General features: G+C 30.8%; 1 protein-coding gene across 1 annotated transcript in view; it reads left to right on the forward strand.

The window, feature by feature from the left end:
- Nucleotides 1–794: 794 nt before the first annotated feature.
- Nucleotides 795–20820, forward strand: part of LOC123696973 — a 36396-nt gene continuing 16370 nt past the window's right edge. The window contains exons 1-3 of the mRNA XM_045643372.1: nt 795–901; nt 13261–13543; nt 18783–18883. Of these exons, the coding sequence (XP_045499328.1) occupies nt 13346–13543; nt 18783–18883 (299 nt within the window). The 5' untranslated portion in view covers nt 795–901; nt 13261–13345. The remainder of the gene's footprint in view (nt 902–13260; nt 13544–18782; nt 18884–20820) is intronic.

The following is a 20820-nucleotide window of genomic DNA, read 5'->3' on the forward strand; positions in this document are numbered from 1 at the left end:
TGAAACTTTACATGTGTTTTCTCTACCTAAAGTAGCCTACACCGACATAGAGTGATAATATTGTTTCCATGTTAAGCAGCTTAATGTATAAAAGACAAGATTTGCTCCACGGTTATCAACGTCGTCAAAACCACTGACAAAATATTTTATCCTCTATTTCAAGACCTTAAGGATTGATTAACAGAAATATACACCATGGATTTCATGTATTTTATATGTTTCGGCTGTGAAGTGCATCAGACAGACATACTTTCGCATTTAGAGGTTCCAAATAAATATAGGAAATCTTTTATAAACTATTAAACTGACTTTAATTACCTACCGCCACTACCGCTAAAGTAGGGACAATGTAAAACAACAAATTTTAATTTTTCAAGCACTATATTGAAAAGGCTTTTATTGGATAAATAATTTAAGCCATCATTAATAGACAGAAACGGAGATTTATTGAATATATTTTCCATTAACCTGATTTTAATTATCAAGGCTCCAGTTTATTATAACTTCGCTTATATAATTACAATTTCAAATAACGAACCTACATACTAATAAAGCAAATATACCGCAAAATAAACGAAAAGTTTAACAATAAGTTTATCAAACAATTATTTCAGTCAAGGATGTTTCAAAGGCTTCGTAGCTTGTGTGAAACAGAGATAAACCTCTCATTAGCGCCGCGTTTTCTAAACCTTGTCATCAGTACATTAATTAGCACTTTATATTGTGCACATAAATTCAACCCTTAAAATATATACTGCTCCTGCTCCCATACAATTTGGTTCAGTCTCTTTCCAAACGCTGTAGAGGGCGGACGTCTGTGTAGTAGACCGTAGCCAGGACATTTCTAACGTAGTGATTGTGTAGTGTGTGCGTAACTTCGGATTATATACTTTTATTTCTTGTAAGTATCATTACTGAACGAAATTAAGTTAATTATATGGTAGTAATTAAACTTCATGTAAGTTGTTGAAAGTTCGAGGTAATTAATGATAAAGTTTTTCAAATGTTATTAAACTAATAATTACCTATTCTTTTTGTTGCGATTTAATTAATTTTGTTAGTAGCAGCTTTAGTTACTAAGGTTCTTATATTTTTTTGTTTAATTAGTGAGATTTTATAATTATATTTATATCTGTGACGCGTAAATTAAGGAGTTACATCAATAAAATAATTATTATACTTGTGTTTACTTTTAAATATATCTGCAAATATTTTATTCAAATCAGAAATTAGTAAATTTCAACAACTACTAGTTTAGTTAATATTAACTAAATACAGACACATTTACCGTACTGTAAACCTGTATTTAGGACTGATTATGATTTATTGAAGCGTGTAAATTGTAATACAAAGTGTAAAGTGTAGGTTTATATTCACAGAATAAATACATACTTATTATATTAGAGAGCTCTATATTATTTATGTGTACATTTTCTATTATATATAATCAATCAATATTCGTACAAAACATCTCTGTAGAATAATCAGAAATGTTTTTTCTTTGTAATATTCAAATAATAAGTTGCAAAGAGATAATGTCCTATCCCATTTTTTTTATTTTATCCTACTAATATTCTAAATGCGAAAGTTGTGGGGATGGATGTATGTGTTTGTCCATGTACATGTATGTTTGTTACTCTTTCACGCAAATACTACAAAACCGATTACAATGAAATTAATCACACATATAGAAGGTAACTTGGATTAACATAATATTCTAGGATAAGTTTTATCCCGATACGGGGTTTTCTTTGAAAACGCGGGCGAAGCCGCGAGCGGTAAGCTAATAATTACATGTACTTATTGAAGAAAATATTTTTCAATTAGGTATTTTCAAAAGAAGAGGTTTTTATACCACTGTGTTTTTTTGCGATTCGGCGTGACTTTTAATAGGTAAACTTATTGTATTGGCTTTCATGTGAGACATTACAATATCTGATATTATTGTTTACATTGACTAGCTGTTTATCACGGTTTCACTCGCCATAACTGGGACGACTAAAACAAATCCTTATGTACTCGTTAAGGATATATTTGGTAACTTTTTTTTAATATGTGGTCTAGTTTTTCAGTTTAAAACCGTAACAAGGAAACAAGGAATACTATATTATTTCCTCTTTGTTACTAGTGATTTCGAATGACGATTGATTATTAAGAAACATGACAACTTACCTATAATAAGGACTTGTAAGGGTAGATATTATAGCAGTATAGTGTACTACATCTATTTAAAAAAACTGCGTCTGGAATTTTATAAGTATTTTTTGTGTATTCAGCATATGCAAAAGTATAACCTCCTTTGAGCTTAATATACCAATAGTGGGACACCCTGTAGGTATATTATAAAAAAAAATATCATAATAAATATTTACAGATTTACATACTTTATTCCAGTTCAATAAAGAAAAACAGAATACTTATAAAATAATAAACTGTAGGTATTTTATTCAGCGGTAATATTTAGTAAACAGAATATTTTATTTCACCGATGAATACATAATAATCGCGAAGTTTTCAGTACGTTTTAAGGTTTCATAACGTTTAATGTTTTTATTTTATTTATTTATTTCGTATTAAACCTGGATAAATATCAAAAGTTGTCTAGACAGTAATATACCTTAGCTAAAAAGGCCTAGTACTTTAAGGCTAAAATCCATACTATTAATATTATAAATGCGAAAGTAACTCTGTCTGTCTGTCTGTTTTATTTTATTTTATTTATACACTTTATTGTACAATACCAGTAATAAAAAAAAAACATATATAATTTAAGTTTAACATGGAGAACATGAATATTATGGTAAGTGCACAATTGGCGGCCTTATTGCTTAAAGCACTGCAAGTCTGTTACTCAATCACGCCTTAAATATTGAACCAATTCACATGAAATTTGGTACAGAGATATTTTGATACCCGAGAAAGGACATAGGATGGGTTTTATCCGGAAATCCTACGGGAACGGGTTTTTCTTTGAAAACGCGGGCGAAGCCGCGGGCGGAAAGTTAAGAAATGAATAAGCATTTAAAATATCATACATGAAACTTATTTAAGAAGTCATTAATGGTGATCGATTAAATCTTTCCAATTCCGTTAAATACGCGTTTTAATATTTTTTTCATAATTATTTTGGTTCATAGATCCATTGTTTGTCCTTTTAGTGATAAGGCCGCCAAGTTAGTAGTACTCTGTTTAAGCTGTAAGTAATTATAAGGTTTTCTATTTTTGGAACTAATTAAGTGTTTAATAAATAAATACAGAGAAAATTTCAACTTTTATAAAATAACGAAGGTCTGGCCGTGGTGGGCTCTTGCTCTATAATGATGACGACGAACGAAATTTGACCTTTGCCACCCAAATGCAAAACAGCTTTTACTTCCTTAAAGTCCTTCATATAAAATGAAATTGTTTATTTAAAGGTAAATTCCCAAAGTAAACAGAGTCAACAGTGTTGTTTTTGTAAAATTTTATTAAAACTGCAATTTGTCTTTTCTGATCTATGAGTATATACCTATAAGAGACTTGAAACATAAATTGTAATTGAGCAATATAATTTATTCTATTATTATATTGTTAAAAAAAAGTGGAAACGTATATTTCTACACCTTTGTATTTATATTTAACTAGCTTACCACCCGCGGCTTCGCCCGCTTTGTCTAAAACCTAATAAATTATATACTAAAACCTTCCTCTTGAATCACTCTATCTACTAAAAAAACCGTATCACAACCGTTGCGTAGTTTTAAAGATTTAAGCATACAAAGGGACATAAGGACAGAGAAAGCGACTTTGTTTTATACTATGTGGGATTATTATTTATAAAAAAATCGTTGAGTATTTAGTATTCACGGAAAACAATATTATGTTCCATAGAATTATATTTCAAGATTTTCCATATCTGAGAATACAACATACTTTATTCATATTTTATATTTATGTCTTTCTTATACATTAGATTCCACGAAAATTGATCAGGGCTGTCCCAAGCGTGAAAAAAGTTTATAAGAAAGAATGTGATTCGGAAAATAGTGTGGAAATCCATTTTGTACGTCCCTTGAGGATATTTCACGTGCTGTTGGTTTCTTTTTATATCAAAACTTGTATATATATGTCTAGTAATATTATTCAAATTTAGTATATTAATAAAAAAATACAATTGATATTCCAAGGACTCGCTCATAAAAGGATTTAATACTAACTTTCTTTGCGTGTATTAGTTTGATAGTTTTAAACTTCGATATATTTTTCTATTTGTTGCTACTCGTAGAATATAGGTACGTTGACAAAACGAATGACAGGATTGTGAGCTTTTTATAGACAGTCTATCTTCCTAAACTATCTACGCGCTTTTATTTCTAAAATTAAAACGATTTTGTTTTGAACAACGCACTTGTAGACAATACCCATTTTACTTATTTTATTTCAAGAGCTCGGAAACCGTCTGTGAGAGATAGCTCGGTAAACAGTATTTTCGCAACTCTGAGCTCAGGACAAAGGATGTTGAATTTGCACTTTTTTATGTACAACACATCTCTATTTTTTTTTCAAACAGTTAAAAAAGTTATGAATTTACTTCTCATTTATCAAATTCTAAAGTATTCTTTTAAAATCGTTTAATATAAAGATTCTTGTACCTGTGTTTGAAATTTAATTCAATGAAAATTGTCTCTTTATGAACTAAATATTGTATTTCAAAAGTATGCTCTACATCTCTGATAGACAGGTAGATAGCCTTAAAAAAAGGATTCCTTTTTTCTTAACACAAACTTCGTGATTTATTGATTGCAGGGTTTTAGAGATCTGAAATATAAGTATTTATTTTACGAACTATTACTCAGGTTTGACTACAGATAAAAAACTTTATTTATTATAAACAATTGACAATTAAAATATGTATCTGAAGAGTATAACGGAAACTTTGGCTCAGTTTTAGTTTTATAATAATATCGTATTCTAACTTGAATGTATAAAATATAATATATTTATCTAAATAAACATTTCTGAAAACATCAATAATTTTTATAGTATGGTACACAATAAATTTAAACCAATGTAGGTTGGAAGTATTATTTATGGCTGGATTTACAACTTCTCTATAATATTTTCTTTATAGCGTACTAGCTTTCCACCCGCGGCATCACCCGTGCAGTAGAAAGAAAAACCCGCATAGTTCCCGTTCCCGTGGGATTTCCGGGATAAAACCTATCCTTTGTTGGGTATCAAAATATCTCTATACCAAATTTCATGCAAATTGGTTCAGTAGTAGTAGTAGTAGTAGGCGTGATTGAGTAACAGACAGACAGACAGAGTTACTTTCGCATTTATAATATTAAGTATTGGATTTTGTCGTACCTATTATAAGAAGTAATATATGAAAAATGTGTCAAATACGCTATCAGGGAGATTATCAGCATATGGGAAAAATCTCCCTTATTGTTGTACAAAATAAATAAAATAATTAATTAATTCTACGAAATGCTAGCAAAGCCTTACTGAAAGGTTTCGCTAATACGCGCGTTATTAGAATGAACCTTTGTTCCGAACCAAGCACCGAATTACATTGAAATTAAACCGCGCTTCCGAATTTGCATTTTTATAATTAAATGCTAATTTTCTAGACATTTTGTACCTACTAAGTTTTGTCGGATAATCTAAAGTGTAATCTATGATTATACGTTTATTCAAATCGTGCATTTACATACCTCATAACGTGTAGCCTTGTATCATGTACAGTAAAATTTCTGACCTTAATTAATATAACAAATATACTAAAAAGAAAGCTGTCTTATAAAGTTGAAGAGTTTATTTGTTTGAACGCGCTCATCTCAGGAACAACTGGTCCAATTTGAAAAAATATTTTGGTGTAAGATAGCCCATATAACGAGGAAGGCTATTAAAGCTATATAACATCACGCCAACAGGAGCGGAGCACAGCACAGCTTGTTATTTATACAAATACACATATTACTGCATTTAAATTATATTATTGAATTCATTCACTTTTCATTATCTTTTAACGATTTTTTCATATATTCACTGTATAATGTTTTGTTACTGTATGCTTCACAAATTCAAATAAATAAGTAAATCACTATAATCTAATATATAAAAATCAATGCCACTTTTCGTTGTAATTCCATAACTCGAGAACGGCTGAACCGATTTCGATAATTCTTTTTTTATTATATTCCTTGAAGTACGAGGATGGTTCTTATGTAGAGAAAACGTAAACATGTACCACGGGCGAAGCCGGGGCGGACCGCTAGTATAGTATAAAACAAAGTCGCTTTCTCTGTCCCTATGTCCCTTTGTATGCTTAAATCTTTACAACTACGCAACGGATTTTGATGCGGTTTTTTTAAATAGATAGAGTGATTCAAGAGGAAGGTTTTAGTATATAATTTATTAGTAAGCTAGTACATTATAAAAGGCTCGTTTTCGAAGCGATTATCGTTGTAATTCGATATTGTCCATTGTCCAATCGATGTCAAAATCTACTACTAGTCCTAGTTTATAGTCATGACCAGCTGTAATTTATGCCTACCTCAGTAATTATTAACGTAGAATAATGATACATCAATATTGCTTTTAAACTTATATTTACTCTTCTTTTACTGCCACTTTTCAATAGCGTGCGTTCAAAGATCCAAAAGAGAATTCCGAAGTAACAAATTTAGCGCGAACCTGAACACCAATACAAAATAATTCTAAATGGAAACGTGTAATCGTCAAAAATTCCGTATTTCCAGCGTAAATTGGATTTCATTTAGCGCAGTCTTTTCGTAACGAATGTGCAATATTTTGGTTATGAAATGTTTTGTAAAATTCTGAAATGGCGGCTATAAAAGTTCACGAGTCATGCAGTGTTGGTAGTTTACTAGTTGTTACTAGTTCTGTATTATGTTTTGCAGCTTTTTTTTATTGTGCTCGATTTTTATTTTTTCCATTTCAATATTTTTAAATGAGCTTATGACTACGGTTACGCTTCTACCGCAGATTTATTATTTGAATTAATTGTGGTATTGTGGAAGTAATACCAACATATTTTGAGGCTTAATGCAATTACTATAATGAATTATTTATTTCATAAATTCTTTAAACATTATTTATGAATGAAAATAAAAAGTAACTAACATTTTTTTAAGCTTATAAATTACTGTCACTTTAGTAATTATTTCCCACTAGCTGCGCTTCGCAGTTTCACCCGCATTTCCTCCGCTCCTGTTGGTCTTAGCGAAATTATATATATTATAGCTAATAGCGTCACTCGATAAATGGGCTATCTAACACCGAAATAATTTTTCAAATCGGACCAGTAGTTCCTGAGATTACGGTGTTCAAACAAACTACAGCTTTATAATTTTATATTAGTATCTCAAAGGCCGGCAACACATTCGTGGTGGCCCTAACATCACGAATGCTTATGGGTGGAGTGGCATCACTTTCCATCAGGTGATCTACCAGCTCGTGTGCCTGCTTAAGCGATAAAAAAAATCAATAATACCTATAGCTATTAAACTAACCAAACATTATTACACATAGGTAACACTTGCGTAAAACACACACACACGAGTCACGACTCATGACGCAACACGAACCAGAAATCCCTTCGCACTCCACAAACTTCTATTCGTGTGTCGAAAACAATAACTTACTGAAACCGTGGCCCGAAATTTGTTTAACCGGTCCGTCTTCAATGTCGACTGGAGTCTGGAAACAATTGAACATCGCCGGCTTACAAACAATAATAATTATTATTGTGAGAAATGTTTGAAACGATTCCGCAAACAAAAGGGCTTCTTTCGACTGGAATAATTATAATTTTCATTGGCGATGTTAACATTCTATTGTTGGCAATGATTTATGAATGCTTGTTGAGGGGATGTTACTTAGTCTACGCGTTTCTATGAAATTTTGATATTTATAGAATAACTAGGTTTCCGCCCGCGGCTTCGCCCGCGCAGTCAAAGAAAAACCCGCATTGTTCCCGTTCCCGTGGGATTTCCGGGATTACGTCATTTTCCCGGGATAAAAAGCAGCCTATGTCCTTTCTCGGGTATCAAAATATCTCCATACAAAATTTCATGAAAATTGGTTCAGTCGTTTAGGCGTGATTGAGTAACAGACAGACAGACAGAGTTACTTTCGCATTTATAATATTAGTATGGATTTTAGTGTCTAAGCTATGTTTCAGTAATCGCAATGATTGCGTTCAGTTTATAGTGAAAATGTTATTTGTGATTGTTATAAAAAAAATAGTGTTGTTAGTGTTGTTTAATTTACGTAAATGCCTATATGTCTACATAACGATGAATAAAGTTAAGATAGTTAAACGGCTTTTTATAATACTGTGGAAACTATAATTATTAACATCCCATTGGCAGTTTTATAATGTGTCATATTCAGACCAAAAGATAATGAAATAATATTATCTTATACCTACCTTTTTACTTTTGAATTTAACCGAAATAATCGCAGGAAATTCTACGTTCCATTCTCGATCTTAAAATTTAGTATCATCTCCAATTATTATTAATCATAATCATTTTAATGTGCTTTTCAGTGAGGATAATAATTATGAGAAAGTGCGCAATTTATAAGAATCGTTAGAGCAGAAATTCTAAGCGACTTTGCGGATTTCATCTATTACGGACGATTAAGGCCATTTATTATATTGCATGACTAAATGTTTATTTATTTAAGAGAGATTACTAAAGGGCATTTATTACTATTTACTGAATAAGTACAGTCATTACAGTATTTAAACTAATTAGTAGGTATTTTTTTTTTTTTTTACTAGCTGTGCTCCGCGGTTTCACCCGCATTGCTCCGCTCCTGTTGGTCTTAGCGTGATGGTAATATAATCTAGCCTATAAGCCTTCCTCGATAAATGGACTATCTAACACTTAAATTATTATTTTTCAAATCGGACTCGTAGTTCCTGAGATAAGCACATTCAAACAAACAAACTCTTCAGCTTTATAATATTATTAACTATAATAGAATATGTAGAATAACATAATCTATACTAATATATTATTTTATTCTACAAGGTATCACAATAGCAATAGGACTATTGCTAATAATAATCGGTTACGCATATTTAAATTCGAACAAACTATCGATACGATCTAACCAATACAATCGGCCAATAAAGTTTTGTATAAATTAAAACCGCATTAACCGCTACCATGGCCACAGATAATTACCAAAACAATATCAAACTGATTGTGTTTACAATACAATATGATGGTTTTTTAATCTGTCTAGTACCTACCTAAAAAATATTAAATCGATTACATAAAAAAAAAAATAAGAAAACAAGTCCTAACTTTTGTTACTGGCCATTTGAATTAGCTCCAATAAAAAATAAAAAATTTCAGTCAATTGTGTTCCATTTTTAAATCCGCTGCGGCGGGAAATGTATTTTTTATTATATACCTATCTCTTTCGTGTTACTCTTTTTATGTTTCGTAAATTGTTTGTAGATATTAGTTTAATGTTTATATTTTTTATTGTGTTGTGAGCATAGTTATTTATTGGGAATAAATAATTGCCTTGGAAATGTTCTATTGTTCAACCATATAATATGTAGGTACGTAAGTAACTCATTAATTATTCCAAACAGGTAATTCATTTAAAGAATGCTTTCATTAAAATTAAATAAAAAGCTTTAAAAAATGCAAAACCAAATAAGAACATGTCCATTCAATTATTTTATTGTCCTAATATTATTTTGTTCCCATGATTATAATTATTTTTTATGAAATTGGGTCCAATTTTTAAACTTTGCATGCACTACAGATTAATTCCATATTAAATACAATATGGATATATTCCTGTTAGGCAATCTTATTTCTTTCATACATAATATTCTGACGCGTTGAGAACAATGTTAGTCAGTAAAAGGCCAACAATTCCTTCCCATCCAATTAGTTTTAACACAATATACTGATAAAACTGGGCCTGTTTTTGACAATGTTATTTCAGTGAGAATATTCAGTCTATGATTAAAGTATATTATAGTATCTTATTTATCAGATTATTCTAACATTTTGTATAGAGCAATGTAATGACATGACTAAAAGTATTTTCTTGTAAATTGTGGGAGACTGTTTAGGTCCTAAAATAAGTACAAAATAATAGTATTTTTATCTACACACCTTAGATTATGGATTGGCCTCCGCGCGCGCGCTACGACTAGATACCGCTCCACCTAAAAACAATAGCTCCGTGAGTGCGGCAACTCAGTTCTGTAGTGTATGTAAGGCAATTTGTAAGGACGCTAGGTGACGCTAGTGTGTGTGAAGAATTGTACTGCCAGCTACATAAATTTTACCCCATAAATGGGAAATGGGCTATCTTGAAAAGAAGTTTGAAAAATAATTTTTATTTCATTTTGGCCTTGCCGGGAATCGAACCCATGAACATGTGACTCAAATCCACTTGCGATGCCACTATACTATCACAAAGGTTTTTTAAAAGTAAAAAAGCGGTAATAAAAAAATAACATATATTATATGAGTCAGTTAAACAAGGTTAAACAGAAATAAATTATTGTTATTATCATTTTTTTTATAATATGCGTTAGTAATAGTATTGAAAAAAAACATTATGAATAAAATAAGTTCAAATTAAAAGTGTGTTTTTGGGATATGCAGTACGGCAACACTAAATGGCGTCGTATTTTCGTAAACAACATTTTCAAAGTACAGGTGAAATATCGAATAATACGATTATTTCTGATGGTACGTGATCCCAGTGTCTTTCTTATTACTTGTTATATTTTTTTTAAACAGTTTTATGGTACAAACAGGCATTTTACTTCAGGTTTTGTCCAAAATCTTTAGAAACTATCGGTACGCCCTCTCCACACAATGCTTGTGACACGACTGGCTCGGGTACGCCGATTTCGGCGTACTTTTAGTTGCCGCATTTTTCGAGTACGCCGGCGGTATCTAGTCGTAGCGCGCGCGGAGACCAATCCTTAATCTAAGCTACACACATTCGTTAATTATGGAACAGAAAGAAATGATTTGCGTATATTTCTCAAAATTTTTATTATATAATGCGAAATAAATCGAATTGAATCAAAATTTTCAGGGTCAATCTAATTACATTTTTCCGTGAGACGGATGAGTATTTATTAAGTAAGTAATTCAATATAATCACTTTCTTCACGGTAATATAAAGCTAGCGAGCGAAAATCGACGTTATTCATCAAACATCGTCCTTAATCCATCAACTTGAGCCTACTTAGCCCGTCTCGTGTTAGGTGAGCCCTTAAAGCCTTAAGTGTGTCTGCGAAGATACGGAGTTTATATACTTTTAAGATTGTCTTAGAAATGTTCTCGATTTTTCCTTGAGATAGTAAATTTTGTGTAAAGCGACTGGGGAAGGAAAACGTTAAAGTTACCTTTACGCGATGAAGATTTTTTGAGCGTGCTCTTTTGTTTTTATAGCGACGAAAGTTTAATGTGATTTTTCGTTATATTTTGTTTTAAAAACATTGAAGATATTTTTGTTAATGTAACACGGAACCTAGTATATGAATGTAATGTTATCAATTAGGTATGTTTATTATTAAGATGATTTAAATAATAATGAATGGGCTGAAATATGATATAATTATTATGTACACAGGAATTGTATAGAATGTGGGTCCATATTCACGCAGGAACGGATCGACATAAATTTTATCGAGATAGTTTATGAGCCGAGAGTGAAATGGGCTATTTTTATAGCAGCAAATTCCGTGATTCTAGTGGTATGGGTATAAAATAAATACAAATAATAATAAAATTGTTCTACCTATACTTTTTATAAGAGTAAACAATAGACTACCTACGTGTTCTACTCACAATGTATTTTGCTTTACAAATTTAAAAAAAATGTCTCCTCTATTAAATTATTATTATAGAAATTATAAATATGAAAATATCTCTGTGTGTCTCTTCGTCACGCCTAAACAGCTAGATAGATTTGGATAAAATTTTAGACAAATTTTAGGATTTGTCCCAGAAATCTCACGAAAAGGGGAACAATTGGTTTTCTTTTGACTGTGTAACTGATTTAAAAGCGAAGTAGGTATATAAGAGGATAATTAGAACCCAATTCATTAAATAAGACATCTCAAAAGATTAAAGTAATCATTACGCATTCCAATTAGAACGCAATAATAATGGATTTCAGGATAGTGAAACAACCCTTGTAATAACAAGGAACGTTTACTTATGAGGTTAAACAAGCCGCGAGGGATTTGATTCGAGTGTCTGATCATACCAACAATGTAGTTTGCGTTAAATTGGGTATACTCGACTCGATAGAAATTGTTCAATAAGGTTCAAACCATAATATGTTTGTTAGAATAATTACCTAAATGCTAAGTTTGTGTGTGAAACTAGAATACTAAATCTTAATATAATTATATAAATCTCGTGTCACAATGTTTGTCCTCAATGGACTCCTAAACCACTTAACCGATTATAATAAAATTCGCACACCATGTGCAGTTCGATCCAACTTGAGAGATAGGATAGTTTTTATGAAAAAAAACGTAAACATGTAGGTACCACGGGCGAAGCCGGGGCGAACCGCTAGTAAAATAATAAAGTTCTTTGTCTTTTGGAGTGTTTTAACTGGTATATTAATTTGTATCTACCTAGTTTATATATAATTTCTAGCTTATTTCTTATTTTATTCTTTCGTATTATAAAATTTAGTTTATATGCCAAATGTCCTTTAATTTAAGAGACAAGGTTAAAAATTTAGTCACGTATTTACTTCTTAATTAGTTCTAAGTAAATAAGATTTCTAAGTAGGTATTCGTTAGCAAATAAATGGCTACTTTTTTAGATTTCCATTTTAATGCTAAAAGTAAAGTTATTAACTAGTCTCTCTGCCCCACTTGAACGGACACAACATAATAAAGAAGAGTTTTTAAAAAAAGGTTTAGAAATTTCTGAATTTACCATCAAAAAACATATCAAAATATTGAACTTTCTTGTTGATATTATTTCAAAAAACATTTTTAGTTCTTTATTGCGCCTTTTAAGAATATAAGTACTTCTTATCATAATGATATATTTTTAAGATAGGTTAAGCAATTTCTGAATTTTCCAACATACAAAAATATTAAACAACAACAACATACAAAAATATTAAACATACCTGCGGATACATAGTAACTTAAAAAAAATCATCAATGTATTTAATGTATTCTTAAAGTATTATATTTTTACACTTAACTCTTTTTTGTTACAGATAATGCAAAGCAAGAAGCGCCAACGAAAACGGCGAACGAAACGCAGCGCAATAAAATGAACATTGGCAATGTAACATAACCGACATGAAGGCGAAAATGGAATCGCTCATACGCCCCCCGGGCAAAGTTTCCAATAGAGATTTGCTAGTTGTGCTGCTGTTCTTGTGCCAGACGATAGTTTGTGACAGCCAGTGTCCGAAGTTCGCTGAGAAGCCCCTGGAGACGAGGGTGCAAGACGCCTCCATCGTCTTTAGGGCGGTGGTGGTGGAAACGCACTATCAGGTATGGATTATTGGTAGCTAATTATTTACATTAATACTACCATGTATAACTTAGATGTTAATTTAATTCAATTAGAAAAAGAGGTGGTTATGAAATTTGATAAACTTCTATCAAATTTCATAACCACCTCTCTCATGTTTATAAATGCAAGAAAACTGACTAAAAACCTAACTGATACATCAATGCAATGTGCACCTTGCACATGCCAATTTATTAAGGTTATAACCCTGTATTAAAACTTAAAACCCTTATTGTATGAAGCTAGTCAGTTTTGAAGTTAAAACGAAAAAAAGTGAGTTAACGCGAATGAAGTCACGTGCAAAAAGCTAGTAGATACTACGATATGAGGTATGCGTAAAACAATATACAGAAAATTACAAGTCATATTGTCGGTTGAGCCCCGGCTCACCTTGACAAAAGCAATAAAGAATTTTCCTTGAGTTTCACTCTTACTTATTTGTTAAAGATTGTCACAGTTGGAGTTGGAACAAAGCAGGGATTTTTCGAATATCCACTTTCGTAGCTTTATTATCTCGGGAATAAAACAATTTTGCCCTTTCACTTCTAAGCCGCTCGTTTTGCATTGATAGGTTTTCGCGTCCGTGACGAGTCATTTTTCAAAAGCAATTAACTGTAATCCGACTCTTTCCAATTAAAATAAACGATTGTTTATATAAACAACGAGGAAAATCTATGAAACTATTATCTTACATTAATCTCGTAGGCAATTCGATGAAAATGCAATCAGGCTGCGTTCAATTCTGCATAAAATTATTTGCATTATGTGGCTTATTGTTGAGAGCGGCACGAGGAACATAAACACAATAATACACAGTGTTATTTCGCTAAATAAATTGTTTACTGAAATAAATTCAAATTGCGGCCGTTCTTGGAATTATTTGATGTGAATGTAATTTAATAACATTGCAGCATTCTTACAACTCTCATCCTTTATAGCGAAATCTTTGAACATTTACAAAGTGTTTATGAATAATCAATTTTTACTGGGTTTTTGCTTTTCGTTTTAATGTTTTTTTAAGTACCTTTACTTGTTATAATTTAAAAATTAAATGGTTCATTGAATTATTTGTATTGTTCTTTGCTTACGTTGTTTAGTGTATACAATATTATAGATCTATGAACTTATATAAGTTTCAATCTTTTGGAGAATACATTATAAAATATACTCTTTTCCTATATTTCGTATCAAACTCATAAATATCGCAATAAGAGCAACATAAATAAATCATTCCGAACATTCACGTAGTCAAGTATTATTAACGTCGTATAAAATAAAAATGAAACGTGTTTGAAATTTATAACGTATTTTATTTCAAAATACACTAAAGTCTTTGCCTTGTTTTCAGTTTCAATTCAGTGAAGAATAATATAATATATAAAGGTCTATGAATGTCAAATCCATTACGATAACACGTTACTAAGCGTCCAACTTAATTTGAAAGTAAAGTGATAAATGGACAATCACTTTTTGCATTTCATTTCACCGGAGCATATCGGGGTAATTTATAGCTGGGTTCAACTTTACTTGAGAGTTATGTGACGTCATACATTTTTATGTGATAATAGTCACTTGACTTTTCCGTATTAAACAATCTCCTTTATTTACTCTATCTCTCTTTCAATTATGTTTTATCCTGTTGCATACAAACATATTCGTGTGTGATTGGGAAATAAATCATTTTCAATTTTACCAAATAATTATTTATTTTATTGATGCTTATGCGTACAGCGTAATGTGTTAAATAATTAATTTTACATCGTGTCTACTGTCTAATCGTAACACATCTTGTAATAAAATACAAATAATAATAAGAAAGTAAAGCATTGATAACTCAGAGGATTGTTTGCACATTTGATAAATAAAAGGCAGAGCAAAATAAAATCGCAAACAGTCTCTATAAGCTCTCATACTTTGACTCAATAAATAAAATAGCGCTATGAACTCGACCCGAGCGTAAGTTCGAAAAATCTGAAATTTCAGTCGCCCAGAGAGGCTTAGGCGTATTTTATATGACATCCATTTTACACCCTTCAGATTTCAAGAAATGTTCATTTATTTTTGCTTTATGTCCGACTTTTACGTGAATTAGGTATATTTTGTACTTTTACTTAGAGTCATATATTTTCTACGAATAAATATTTAGTTCAAAGAGCGTAGGTATTGAATAATACGATATGTATTAAATCTATATAAAAAGGATTTCCGAAAAAGTTCATGTATCTAACCAAATAAATTACCACGCATAGCAGTCCTAACCAAACAAATCAGCATCTACATGTCTATTTCTATAAAATATTGTTTACCTATATTATACCATAATATATAACTAAAGTCGAGTAGTATGAAAGGTTCTGATCCCTTCTCATTTTTTATGCGAATTGTTTTGTATGTGTTCCTTACTTTCGTTCGGAAATATTGTTGCTATTTGAAAAGGATTTCATTCTTGATAATTAATTAGGGATACGGAAACGGTTTGTAAAATTAACGTTATTTCTGATAGTTTATTAACCTATTTTTAAGTGGATAAACTTTGGCTTTTAATCCTTTAAAAGAAATTGTTTATAAAATAATTTTGAACAGATTTTAAACAAACATTTCTCAAAAATAGCTGCGTTATTCTTGAGCTACAAAAATTACAATTTTAATAAGTTCTTTGCCTTGATTATCTCGGATCGAAGCAATAAATGAATATTGAATAATAAAATAATACGTCTCTATGATAGAGAAAGAGAGCTTGAATTTTAAATTAAAAATAAAAGCTTTATAATGCCTTGCACGTGCACCATTTCCATTTTTATCCCTGGTTGTACTGTTTTGTGCGATTGACATTTTTATTCTAGTTGTACTTTTTGTCCGATTGACGTAATTTTTCTATGAAATCCTTGCATGACGTTTGCCATTTTGTTTGCACTAGCATAAATGTGTAGCAACGTATACAAACGTGCCTGTAAGGATAAATCATGTTAGTTTATTAAAGTGTATATTAAACGAATATTCTCATCAATATTACGTAGCATGAACGTAGCAAAGCATCGCAAAGACCATTGATGTTTGAAAGGTAACTTCTATTAGTAAATTCACAGTAATATTATTCTGGATTTATATTAAATTCCAAGAAACATAATCATTAATCAGTATAAAGTAATATTATAATATCACTGACATTATAACACACTTTGTTAGTGCAAACTTGTTGCGTAGGTAACGAAAAACGTTCATTGTTAAGATTTCTCAGTAACATGTAAAACTGAAGTATGTACATATAGTTATAATGTACGAGTACATTATATACATGCTGTAAGTTTAATATTACTAAACGTGAAATTGAAAGCGATGAGTACGCACTTACATTACACTTTCTGATAAAATAATGAATGTAGCGAGTAATATTACCTACTGTTCCTTTTCAGCACGATAGTTAGCAAAATTTATAATATAAAGCAAATAGCTGGTTCTTGCCAAGAACGCTCCTAATTTGTGGAATTGGCTGAACTGACAGGAGCTATCTAGGATAAGAGGTTAATTGTGTTAAGCCTTGAATAACCCGGGGCATAACGGGCTAAACGGTCTTCGGCCATCGATGTTCGGCGTATTTTAAGTGAAGTGATTAAATCGTACGGTTATGTGAGAAACTGTGTGATGAAATATAAGCGCGCCGTGTGTTACATAATTGATACTCTGCAGTGTACAATGCAGGGAATAACTAGTTCACTTTCATGGCTCATTTGGTTCGTTAGAGATTGACGTGTTTACGAGTATAGCATTGTTATTTGTTATATCGAGTGAGTAAATTTTTACGATTGCAATTTTTACTACTAGCATTTTCAATTTAACTACTAAATACAAGATGTTATTATTAACTTGCGCCACAGAAAATAAATCACGTTTCGATTACTTTAGTAATTAGCACATTAATACACTTCATACAAATATACAAAATGGCAATAATATAATACTAACTTCCATCTACATAAAATATATATTATTAATTATAACAATATGTGGATGTTCCTGGTAAATAAAAGAACGACTATACTTATCAACACATACATAGCTATTAATTATTATCTATGATATATCATTCATATTATACGACAGAGTTGTCTTTAATGAAGGTATAAAATTCGGAAGGTATAGCGATTCAAAACCCTTATGTATAATTAAAATAGTGTTAAATTATATATTAACATCGTACAGTATAGTCAGACTTAATATAACAGAACTTATTTTGGGAATGAAATAAAATTATTTTTACGAATGTCCTACAAAGTAGGTACCTACGTCATAAACAACTTTCGCTATTTGCCAAAGAAATATACACAAAAAGTTTTCTAACACCCACAGTTAAATTACATACTTATTTCTTACAAGACATATTCGATTATTTCCATCAAGATATTGTATTGTCATTTCCTTTCAATAAACTATATAAATAGTTAACGCTAAGAAAATTATATCCTCAAGGTTCAATATAAGAACTTGGGTTGCCAGAGGCAGCTTAATATTAAATGTGAGATGAGACCTTATATAAATATAACATCAGAACTGTCGCAACAAAACCTTACAACGCTATATAAAACTTATGGCGAGGATAAAAGGGCTATATTCCTGTGCACCTATATTACTTATTAATATTTTTTCCGCATCTCTATTATATGAAGGATGTGTATAGGGAGACGCTTAATAGAATAAAAGTTACTAAAGAAACTTTGAATTAGCCGTACGTGAATGTCTTTGAGGCGAGATAGCGGAAAAAATTGTGATAAGTAAGTAAGATTAGTTTATACTTCTCTTAGCTTGTACATTTTCGTTAGAGAAAATATCTGCTACATTTGTAGCGGCACAAATTTTATTATTTTCATTACCGACATGGCCATTAAGATTGTGCTTTATATTCGTTCTCTGTCTAAAGAAAATAAACTTACAATACTGATATTTAACGAATAACGATAGTTTACCATTAAACGTTTTACGATAATTACGATTTTTACATTTTTAAAGGTATAATAAAGGGAAAAATCATATTTAAATGAAGTAAAGCATCCGTTTTGACTTGTTTTTATTTAAATTATGACATGAATAAATTTTAATTAAGGACTAGGTATCATGCTATCATAATTTTTAGACGTTTCCACAATTTTTTTACAATTATATAAAATAAACATTTAAAATATATCGTAAAAAAACAGTGAGTGATATAAATATTGCTTGTTTCAGACTAAAACACTAGACTTAGCGCTGGTGTCAATTTATCGGGGCGGAATGGAGTTGGCGTCAGTCAGCCAATATTTTGGGTCCCCGTATAACACGACGGATAGGTAAGTACCACTACATAAACTCTATATAAATCTACGTAACATTTTACATAATATAATAAATTTTAGAGTGGTACTTATATAAAACTTATAGAATTTTCTGATGATTCTATCATTGACAGTACCTACTTATTTGATATTTTATAGGGTTTTTATCGATAAATTAGCCAATCTGCCTATAAGGGACCCACATTTGAGCAAATAAAGATATTTTTATTTATTTATTTACACTAGGAAACGCACCTAGCTACTTAAACAAAAGCGCAATATCCATCATTAACAAAACGCAATAAAAACTTCAGTGTCAAACGTAAAGTGTTCATCATATAACAGAGAAAAAAACTAAAACATTACATATTATAGAACATTAGGTACATATAGAACTTGGCTATCGCTTACCAACAAAACGCTTACAAGAGGTAATAGCCACCTCAGAAGTTTTCAAAGTGAAGTTTGCTAGAGTTGTGTTAGGATCGCACGAACTTTGTTGCGTATAAGTGATGTTTGGAAGCGTTTTAAATTATATTTGAGATTTAATTTTGAGATTTAAATGATAAGGCAGTTGTAGATTGACTGATTTTTATAGTTAGATTCAAACTTAATGGCGGTTCGAAAGTTAGCTACGCGCATATCCGTACCTTAACGTCCGTCCCGCTGATATCTAAATTTTTTTTCTGCGCATCAGATCGTTCGATGTTCCGAGCCGAGCTGCCATTAAGTTTGAATCGTACTGTATTGTATTAAAAACATAAACTACGAAGCAACAAAATGGGCTGTTCCTATAACGACACTATGGTTATTAACAGCAAAATATCTATGCATATAGTAGGTACTATTTGCATGATAAAGTAAAAAAATCCACAAACACAGACACATTCATCTAATGAAATCCAAAGAATGCCGCCAAAGGGAACTCCATACAATCCCATTCTACCCCAAGTAAAGGTTAACGGCATAAGCTTAACAAAATTCACACATTCCGGTGACATTCCTAACAATTTAACTGATTAATTAACATGCGCAGGCTGGGAACATCGCATGTATTATATTATTATGTAGAACTCGATTTCTTACTACGACATATATTACTACTATTCTAGCATACTTACTACGACTCTATATTGCGATATTGTTTTGTCAGTAAGTGCTTTTCTTTTAAATTATCTTCTATGGAATAATGATAACAAATTACATCTTAGCATAGGCTAATTCCATAATATAGTGACAAAAATGCACGCAAGCTGTTATTTATAATTATTATTAATAATTGATGAATATGTCATGTTTATTAATAATTTAAGTTTATGTTTTTAAACAAATTGTTTCTTTAACTTATACCATCCACCATAACAAATGTTATTTTGAGTGGATGCCTCGTTTCAAGAAATGAAAACTAAAGGATGTTCTTGGAATAAAGCCTTGATACTGTTAACTGAAAGGATAGAAAGATAAGTATTAGGAAGCTATGTGGATGCTCTTATTTCAAACAAATTTATATAAAGGAAAGGCGATAGAGTTCTATGAGTCTATTTACAATACACAAAAAAAAATTGAACGTAATATATTGTCTGTGTTTTTTCGTATTGTTTCCTTGTTTTGGCTTAAATAAAGTATTTTTATGCATACATTCATAAAATAAATAAATATAAGTTCACATAAAATGAAAAAGTCACACAAAGGCACACAAAACATTGCGCGGAATGCTTTACAGAGTTAGCAAGATGGGTATAATTTTATTAGATCCTGAAACAGAATTTTAAGAGAAAATCGTTTAAAACCACCTTGTTCTCTTTGTTACACTTTGACATTTTCCATACTTTTCTTTACATAAAAACCACTTTACCTAAAAACTCCCGTTGATTATTTAATGGCAAAGTTCCCTGAAATTTACCCAAAGTAAATTATAGATTTTTTCTACCTCTCGAAGAGTATCAGCGATT

The sequence above is a fragment of the Colias croceus genome, chromosome 13, assembly GCF_905220415.1.
Source record: "Colias croceus chromosome 13, ilColCroc2.1".
Taxonomy (NCBI): Eukaryota; Metazoa; Arthropoda; class Insecta; order Lepidoptera; family Pieridae; genus Colias; species Colias croceus.